This window comes from Caloenas nicobarica, chromosome Z (assembly GCF_036013445.1).
Source record: "Caloenas nicobarica isolate bCalNic1 chromosome Z, bCalNic1.hap1, whole genome shotgun sequence".
Taxonomy (NCBI): domain Eukaryota; kingdom Metazoa; phylum Chordata; class Aves; order Columbiformes; family Columbidae; genus Caloenas; species Caloenas nicobarica.
Window position 1 is genome coordinate 2,343,679 of NC_088284.1, and position 9,547 is coordinate 2,353,225.

Consider the following 9,547-nt stretch of genomic DNA (forward strand, 5'->3'; position numbering starts at 1 on the left):
CGCACCGTGTTCTGCCCCAGGAATGCGAAAGACGCAGAAATACCTTCTCCTAAGGTCATATAGAGACTTCAGTATCGGCCAGACGCAGAATGGATTCTTTTTAAAGCAAGCAAAGGACAACTTGAAGATAAGTGGCATTGTGCTTATTCCCACCCCTCCCCTGAACAACCCCACGTGCTTGACCTGTGCTGGTTTTGGCTTCCCACAGCCCGTAGTGCTGTTGGACCCACGGTAAGTCCTACGCTACAAGCTAATTTGTTCTTGGCAGCTCATCACCGACGTTCTGATGGGCAGTTAGTGTGGTTATCTTCTCAACTCCACTGGCGGGTGGACCAGATCATCGCTGAGGATCTCAGACGGCTGAGGATCTCAGACGGCTGAGGATCTCAGACGGCTGAGGACCTCATCCGTAGGCCCAGTTAACAGGAGCAGGGCAAGAAACGCAGCGTGTAACAGGTCAAGGGAAGGTTAAATGCACAAACCAGGCTCCTTGGGGAAGGGAAAACGTAGTTTTAGTTGTTCTGGGTCTAGGACCACAGTCCATCGATTCCTCCTCAGTTTCTTGCACCTGATCCAAGGTGTTTGTCCTGAAGAGCGAGTTGCTTTAAGTGCTACCAAGCCAGATTTTTTTTTTTGCCAGAGCCTCTTGCCACCCAGGTGGTCTTCAGGCATCTAGGTTGCTCCGTTGTGAGTCTTTCAAGAAGTCTTCAGAGCAAATTCGAGACAGATCTGGGAAGAGCAGAGAGAAAAATAAATACTTAGTTAAACGCAGAAGTTAAGAGGAGTAACAAATAATTCCTACGAAACTCTGGGACACTCAGAACAGGTTTAGGCAGCACAGGTTGGTATTTTATTCTGTCAAAGCAGCGTTTTGCCCAGTAGCTACTCAACGAGAGCCTGAAGCAGATATTATGCACGTAAGCAGGCAGCAAACAGAAATTACAGGTCTTGACGTTACACTCCGCCTGTTCGGATCCATTCGGGGTGGACAGATGTTTGCAGACTCAATCTCCGAGTAGGTAATTATATCATTTTCCAGTGAACTTGGAAGGAATGGGGAGCTGGACAAGAAGTGCTTGTGATCTCGGGGAAGAAGGATCATTTCCTAGAAACCTTAACGCGTTGCAGCTCAGGTTTGCTCCTTCGCCTCATGCAAAAGCTCAACTCCAGGAGGAAGCAGGAAGGGCACATCTGCCAGCAATTCTGTTCTATAGGGGTTAGCGAGCAGCGTATCAAGATCTTATTTTATTATACCTGCAGGAATATTTACTTGATCTTTCAAGACTTGTGGCAGAGGAACAAGTTTTTTGCACAGCGGTTTCACTCACAGAATTGTTTGCCGCCGTGTGTAGCGCAGCTTGGGAGGTTCTGCCAAAGCTGGAACGGAACCAGCTCGCGTTTCTGAGCTGAGCTCTGAAGGTTGTGCAAAGCGTGACTTCCACAGGGCTTTGCTAAGCCTAACAAGCACTCTGTTCCCTGGATTAGAAGCCACAAAGCTCTAAATTGACAAATTGAAATTTAAAAGGCTGGGCTTCATCTAAAGGAGACAATAATTAATCAAATGAGTGAGGATTCATTCAAAACATGACTAGAGGTTGTCTGAAGCAATCAAGCTGTCACTACAGGGACCAGACTTACCGGAAGTCCTACTCTTAAGACTGATCCTAAGTGTCTAGAAAGTCCCACAGAACTTAGGCAGGGCTGAGATGCTCTGGCCAAGGCTGAGTTTGCACTCAGAAGAGATTAGCAGAGCCAGAGACGAAGCGGTAGGACTCAATACTCCTCAGCTGCGTCTTAAGCCCAAACTTGATCAAGAGATTTCTCGGCGGCTTAAGATCTTCTCCCAGGCCAAAAGAATCTTTGAGGCAATCCCTGCATTCTCAGCTTTACTCTGTTTTACAGGGCAGGAGCGTTTAATAGATGCCTCCAGCTTGCTCTTCGCTATTGCAAGGATCTTGGGCATCGGTAGCCACAAGTTTTTAGCATCTACCACGACAGTTTCTTTAGGCCCAGGGATCGGTGTTAGACCAATCCTGTAAGCACATAAAGGTACAGGATGATAAACCAAGATCAGAAGTGAGGATAATATTCCCTAGTTAGTGATAGTTAAGGCACACGTGAAAATTAAGTCTAACAGCTGGGAATCTTGGGCTAGAATTTATTAATCTTTTTAGGAAAAAGAGCTTCCAGGAGTCTAAACAAAAATAAGCCTGGCTCCACGCATCCCAGCACTGCCACATGCATCAGAGGAATTCTCTCAGCTGATTTTTTTTTCCTACCTTTTTTGCCATTCTTCTGGGCACTTGACAAACCAGAGCTCTTTCCCGGGTGTTATACTGGTCAGCTGGGAATCCTCCACGCAGAAAGCAAATCTAGGAGGAATAATCAGGAGTCAAGAGAAGGGACCTCTTGTCTCTATAATTAACATATAATTGCAGCTAATTCTAGGACAAGTTGTTTGATTTGACATCCTTCCTATGGAGCATCTTGATACACCATCAATCTGCTGAATGGCTGTTTTATTTCCTACGTTACCGGCTGCAGTTTTAGGTTTAGCTTGTTGTACCAAATCAGCATATTTTGCCTATAAATAACAGCCGTGCTCATCTAGGTTTCACTATTTTTGGTGCTGTCAGTTCTTTAGCCCTCCGGGTACGATCTAAACCATCTTGCAGTACCTAATTTAGTCCCCAGGGGCGGGCGAGATGGTGTCGCAGGGTCTAAATAAAGCAAAAGAACATCTCGGATCTCATCTGCAGTGACTAGTTTTGCTTAAAGCCGAGTTTGCAACCTCCTGCTGGCAAATAACTCGCTCCCCTACACCATGGGGAGCATTGCCTGGTAACACCGAAGAGGAAAGAGAATTTAAGGTACCAGCTAAGCTCAAAACACCAACTTTTTTTGCTAGATTCTGCACGTTTCTCTTTTTTATTCAAGTTTCGAGTCCGCTTACGTGCAGACTAACACGATTCTCACCTCTGTTGCGTCTCCCCAGATTTCACACGTATCCGTCTGATGTGCAGTTCCTGGGGAGTCTTCGCAGGCCGGTACCAGTAGCTCTTCAGCTCTTTCCACAGGTCGTACCACGACTGAGACGTTCCCTCCCAGGTGAGCTTGATTTTTAGAAGTTCACCCATGTCCTCTTCCGTGTAGACCAGGAAGGTGTTGGTGGCATTCAGGCCAATTTGATCAAGCCTGAAAGACAAGCCGAGACTCAGCGTTTCTTCCTGATGGAACCGTGCCAGATGCTCATTCATTCCACGCCAGAAGTTAAACGTGGCTCTTTGCGGCTTATCAAGTGCTTCGTGTTCAACTGTCACCAGTTAATTACTGTGATTACGCTAAAGAAAGTGAGCTTGGATAGCTGGTTCGATACAGTGCATCATGTATTTGGCTCAGCTATCCCTCCGTAGCTTAAAAATTAATTTCATGCTTTGTGTTTCTTCTGGCAAAAGCTAAAGGAGGTCAGCGATGCCTCCAGAGATACGGGTGCTTTCAGAATAATGGTAGAGGGGGAAAAGCAAAGCACTTCAATAACGAGCCGTGGAGAGGACTGGGCACATCAAATTGCTTTCCCAGCAATAAATGATAATTAAGTTACGGGATGAAAAGGGGTTTTTTGGAATGGTGGTGAGGTGAGGCTGCCAGGCTCAGATGTTACCAGGGGAAAAAAGAGTAAGGCCGCCTTGTCTAGTCCCAGCGGCCTCCTGGCTTAAGCAAGCACAACGGGCCAGCTTCAGCTTACTTACATTTCTAAAGAGAGGGGGTCAGATTCTCCGTTGGTGCCGTGAAGGGTGACGAAGAAAGTGGCATCAGCCTCTCCCAAGGTTTGGTAGCTGAAGACGTGCATTTTCATCTGGTAATGGTAGACTGGAGAGAAACGAGGAGAGCACGGATGAAACCAACTTTGTTGAGAGACAACATTGCTCAGCTCTTTGTGAAATAGCGTTGGCTGGCAAAAGCTAGAGTGTGTATTTATTGAGACGTCATTGATCATTTTTTCCTGCCCTTACTCATTACAAACTTGACATTCACACAACAACAACAGCAGGTCCACTCTGGGGAGGGCTCCCCAAACCTTACGCTGCTCTAAGGTCGGGGTGGTCTTGGAATTATAACACGTGTAAGGGATAATCCTGCTCAAAAGGCAGAGTGTCCTTATGGCCTGTTAATTTGACACGGAGGAAGGAGCCCAGGGACGCCACGGGACAGCAGTGCAGCCCGGTAACAGCGAAAGACTAAAGCCTGGTGCTGCGCTGCTTCGAGATGCTGCTCCTCTTCCACCTCTACATCTTTCCCAACGTTGCGTTTGGGAGTCTGCTCTTAGAGATGAGATTTTGCATTTTTCAAGAGGGAAACTGTACCTTTGAACGGCATATCAGCTCTTGTTTTTAAGTACATCTTGCTGTTTCTTTTGTTCCGCGTTTTCCTGGCGTTGTAGCCGATGCCGTTGCAGCGGTTCTTGCGGCAGCTCAGGCAGATGCCCTTCTTGAAGCGACTGGAATCGGTACATTGAAAGGCGAAGCTCTGCTTGTCTTGGTTGACGAGGGAGTCCACGAAGAGGTGCACAGACCGCTCGTGTTCACATTTAACAACTTCACCAATTGCTAGAGAGGCAGAGTCCCAAGGGATACATTTTGTTTAATCATTTGTCACCTCAGCAGCCTTTTTTTAGACTTTTTGTAGCCCAACGTGAGTTGAGCGTGGCCAACCTTGAACATTTTTCAAACATTAGCAATGCAAGAGGTTAGTACAAGGCACTGTTGGTTGGACTCAATGATTTTGAGGGTCTCTTCCAACCAAAATGATTCTATGACTTGAAGGGGACTTGTCATTTAGTGTCTACCACGAAAACAGATTTAAAGAGGATTTTAGACCCAGCATAAGATGACCGTAGTTTATTGTAATAATGAGAAGGTGCTACTTCAGAATTAAAAGCAAGTGTAGTTTCTAGCAATTATCTCCAGTTGTATGGGCAGTTTAGAAGGAAAAAAATAGTTTGCTCTTGTAAGTCATAGAATCATAGAATGTCCTGAGTTGGAAGGGACCCACAAGGATCATCGAGTCCAACTCCTGTCCCTGCACAGGACAACCCCACAGTTCACACTGTGTGTCAAATCATCCCCCAGCATCAACCCAAATCTATTTGCGAGGAGTCTACGCTGACCAGAGGCAAAATAAGTAACGAGAACTCACTCCCATAGGCAATTGCTCCCAAGACATCGCTTAATCCACAGCCAGGCTGGAAGTCTCCCCCGTTGGGGTAGATGTCGACGTGGCCCACGGGCATCTGGATCCCAATGCTGACGCCGAGCGTTTCCCTCGTGTAGGTGTGAAGGACGTCCACGAAGTTGGCATCGTCGGGGGAGAGGCGCTTGCTGGGGTCCGCTCCTTCAAACATGGGGCCAGCAGGATCCAAGCCTGGGGTTAGAGACGGTAAGCAAGACGCCAGTAAGAAATTGGGTGATTTCATACAGAATAGAATCCCTTGCACCATGCCCTAAGTCCTTGCATGTTGAAATCAGCTTTCCTCCAGAATTCAGAAGCAATCTCTTCAAGATGCTCTCAGATTTTTTATTTCTTTTGACTAAACATACCATGGGACAAACTACACCCAACAGCTCGCTCTTCCATTAGTTTATGAGCTATAATTACAGAAACAATACCACTTAGAGGCTTAGTATCTTGACATCAAGGCCTTGAGCTGGACTTGTTTTGAACCCACATTTAACTCCAAATATACTCAAGACCAGGTTCTTCTATGGAAGGTTTTTTTAATTGAACCTCCCCTACATTTAAGGTTCAAAATGAAGACGTTTTCTTCTGTCAGGAGGCCCATACTGCTGCCACAGGTAGGAAACTTGTCATTTCTGACTAAGCAAGCCCCAAAATGACATCGCAACAACACAGGAAATGAGCCTCTTCGGGGAAACTCGCTGCCGCTCAGGAAAAGAAATTGTTTTTAAAAAGCCACTTGCCTGTAATTCTGCCTATTGTCCCATGGACGTGGTTACCAGCAAAGCCGGCGACGTGGGCACCCAGGCTGTACCCGATCAGGTGGACGTTCTCAAGCTGGAAGAGCGGGTTCTCCTGCAAGGAAAACCAAAAATATAAATAAAAAGTAAAGGTAATTTCCGCCCCCCGCCCCCCCCATCTTTCGGGACATGTGGCATCTCTCCCACCTGCAGGACTCAAGTCTTAAATCTAAGAATAAGTTGGGGAGAGGGGGCAGACGAGCATGTTTTGCTCTTTATTTTGTCAAGACTACAAGTTGAATGGTTTGGGTGGTACTTGTGGTTTGCCCACAGCCATAGTAACCAGCACCCAACCCCTAATTATAATATTATTTATTTAAGCAGCATCTGGAGCAGCTTTCACCCAGGGAGCTGCCAGCAGACCTTCGGTATTGGCCACAGATTTAATTACCGAGCATAGCACCGTGGGCCTTTCCCTTCTTTTCCAACCCAACACTGACTTTGAATGCCCAACTCCTGAGTTCACCTTGGAACGAAGGACTTTAGGAAGAAAGGACTTTAGAAGGAAGGACCTTAGGAAGAAGGGCTTTAGGAGGAAGGAAGGAAGGATGGACGGACTTTAGGAGGAAGCAAGGAAGGAAGGACTTTAGGAAAAAGGACTTTAGGAAGAAGGGCTCCTAAATTTGATGTCCACTTCAACATCACTGCTCCTAAAGCGCTGCAAAGCAACACCGGAGCTCCGAGCCATCATCCTACCAAACCTTGGGGTCGGGATTACACCCCAACCTTCTCCGCTCGCTGCTGAACCCTCCGTTCCCTTGTGCAACAGCGTTACAACAGCGACCGCCGGCAATCCGTGTTACCTGCAACCAGTCGAGCAGCCCGGCGATGCTTTTTCCGACGACCTGCGTGTTGTTCACGGCGTCGGTGTAGAGCTGGTGAGCGAGCGGGAGCCAATCCACCACCACCACGTTGGCGTCCCTCTCCCTCTCCTGCAGCGCCGCCACCAAGCTGCCCAGCCACGTCTCGAACATGCCGCTCATCTAGAAAAGAGATCCAGGTGGTAGTTTCCAGCTCGCAGGACCCAGGTGACACATTCGCCATTGAGTTATTCGTATCATCGTTTGCATATTCTGCTCCTCTGCGAGCCCCACTGCTGCTCAGCACTTACGGTGTAAGAAAAACAGGTTTTGAGAGACTCTGGCTGTAATTAGCTGCCTTGCCTTTTAAGGCAGAAGACAGAGGCGTTCGTTACATGCCACCTTATCGCTTTTATTTTTTTTTCCTTTTCCTGGAGAGTTTCAGAAATTCTGATGGATTGCAAAATGATTTGCACCACCGCTTGCATAAACCCCGGTGGAGTTGATAAATCCCCTCGTGCACATCAAATGCAGAAGAAAAAAAAGCTTGAGAAAAGCCTGTGTGCCCTCTGTTTCTTTATCACGTAGCAGAAGCCAAGGCTGCGGACACACAGCTGCGATTACAGTAAGCCTGTATATTTATCAACATTCAGAGTGGTCATTTAATTGGATTTTAGGGAAAAATCGCAAGGTCCTTTTCCTGCATTCAAATTATACAGACATTGAATCATTTAGGTTGGAAAAGATATAAAAGATGATAGAGTTCAAGCGCTGGGGACATGAAATGAGGTTGTCAGGAACATGGGTTAGTGCCAGAGGTGGGTTAATGGTTGGACTCGATGGTCTTGAGGGGCTTTTCCAACCAAAAAGATTCTATGAAATGCAAACACAGAGTCATTAAGTAAAACCCACATTGCTTTGCTCCAGAGACCTCAGGTGCAGCTACTAAGGCGCCAGAGTGCTGAAAACCTGAAAAGTTGTCCAAAATATTTTATATATTCTGCAGGCACAGACCATTCGCAGGATAATTTAGTTGCTCTGAGGGGATGGATTGTACACGAAGCGTCTCCTCGAGCCGCGCAGCGTCCTCCGTACTCACCGTCCAGCCGTGAATGATGAAGAAGGTTTTTGCCGTCGCGTTGAACCCGCATTCCTGCAGCCGCTCACGCTGGCCCGTGGCGAACACGCAACCGTCCTCTTCGGCGTCCGCCCAGGAGCGGAGCTTGAACTGCACCTGCGCCTTCGGCTTCAGCCCACGGTCCCGCGTGTCCTCCAGCAGCTCCGCGCCGGTGGCATCTGCCAACGAACGGATCCCAGGGCGGGGAAGGGTGAGCAGAGCGCCCTTGAACCCGCTGCGGGGAGAGGAACCCGCTGCCGGGAGAGGAACCTGCTCCGTGCAAATCCGCGCTGCCCCCCCGCGCCACCCCGTCCCGCGTGGGCCCGCGCTCACGCACCTCCTCCTCCTCCTCCTCCTCCTCCTCCTTCCCCCGCCACGATGCAACAGCTGACGCCGGCGTAGAGCAGGAGGACGAGCCTCCTCATCGCTCCGACGGACGGACGGACGGAGGGACGGACGGACGGACGGGGCTGCGCGGCGGGGCGAGCGGGGGCCCTTTAAGGGGCCGCGCGCGGGGCGGGGCTCGTGGCCCGATGGGGCGGGGTCTGCCCTCAGCGCCGCTCCCATTGGTCACGCCCTCCGTGACGTCAGCGAGAGCATGAATGGAAAGGGCCACGCGCGCCGGGGAGGGGGCGGGGCGTGGCGCTCACGTGGTGGGGGGCGGGAACGCGTGGCGGGAACGCGTGGCGGGAACCCCGCGGGATGGGGGGGTTTCCGTGGGTGAGCCCGCCGCGGTGGTCACGGGTGGGTGAAGCGGCAGGACAAAGGGCTTGAGGGGGGGCTTGGCGCTCCCCCTGCCGCCCTCCAGACTCCGCGGTTTGCAGGCAAGCCCCCGCAGTTTCCCACTCGGGATGCGCCGGCTCCACCAGCTCCAGCCCTATCGGCTTCCGCAGCCACGTTAGCGACACCGCCAAGAGTTTTGAACCCTCTGTTGTGAAAAAGCGACTTTTTTATTGCCTATATTTTTGCAGCCATAAGATAATTTGGGTTTATTCTGCCGCTGACTTACCCCACATGGTGCGACGAGAAGATGCTCCTGGACACGCAGCTTTGCCGGTCTGTTTTTCTTCCCCTTGCCATTGCTCTTTCCCTTTCGCTCCAAACTCACGGCGGAAAGCGAGGAAGAGACGCCAGGTGACCTTATTGCACCTTTCCGGACTTAAAAGGAGCCTGTGAGAAAGATGGAGAGAGGCTTTTGAGCAGGGCCTGTTGCGACAGGACAAGGGGTGATGGTTTTAAACTAAAGGAGGGAGATTCAGGCTGGACATGAGGAAGGAATTGTTGGCCCTGAGGGTGGTGAGAGCCTGTCCCAGGTTGGCCAGAGAGGTGGTGGCTGAACCATCCCTGGAGACATCCCAGGCCAGGCTGGACGGGGCTCTGAGCAACCTGAGCTGGTGCAGATGACCCTGCTCATGGCAGGGGGGGCACTGGATGAACCTGGAAGGTCCTTTCCAACCCAAACTATTCTATGATTCTATTCTAAATTATCGACATCCTATGGAGTATGGTCTGTGGAGCTGGAATAGCCATTTATCTATCACTATATGCAAAGATGGAAAAGCAATTACCCCGATGACCCCTCTGCAGTTTCTGTA

The 9,547-nt window shown here is 49.6% G+C and overlaps 1 protein-coding gene across 2 annotated transcripts; it reads right to left on the reverse strand.

Annotated features, from left to right (window-relative positions):
* Positions 1 to 699: 699 nt before the first annotated feature.
* Positions 700 to 8,377, reverse strand: LIPG (lipase G, endothelial type). Of its 2 annotated transcripts, none has more exons than XM_065656202.1 (10): positions 8,325 to 8,377; positions 7,935 to 8,181; positions 6,839 to 7,018; positions 5,979 to 6,090; positions 5,197 to 5,421; positions 4,365 to 4,607; positions 3,750 to 3,870; positions 2,977 to 3,195; positions 2,280 to 2,372; positions 700 to 729 (listed from the first exon to the last, which is right to left on the reverse strand). In XM_065656202.1, exons 1-10 carry the CDS (start codon positions 8,375 to 8,377, stop codon positions 708 to 710), a joined length of 1,515 nt encoding a protein of 504 aa, XP_065512274.1. In that variant the 3' UTR covers positions 700 to 707. The 2 variants fall into 2 exon arrangements, with proteins under 2 accessions (XP_065512274.1, XP_065512275.1); XM_065656203.1 differs by having other exon boundaries at positions 7,935 to 8,131; positions 8,290 to 8,377.
* Between the last annotated feature and the right edge of the window lie 1,170 nt (positions 8,378 to 9,547).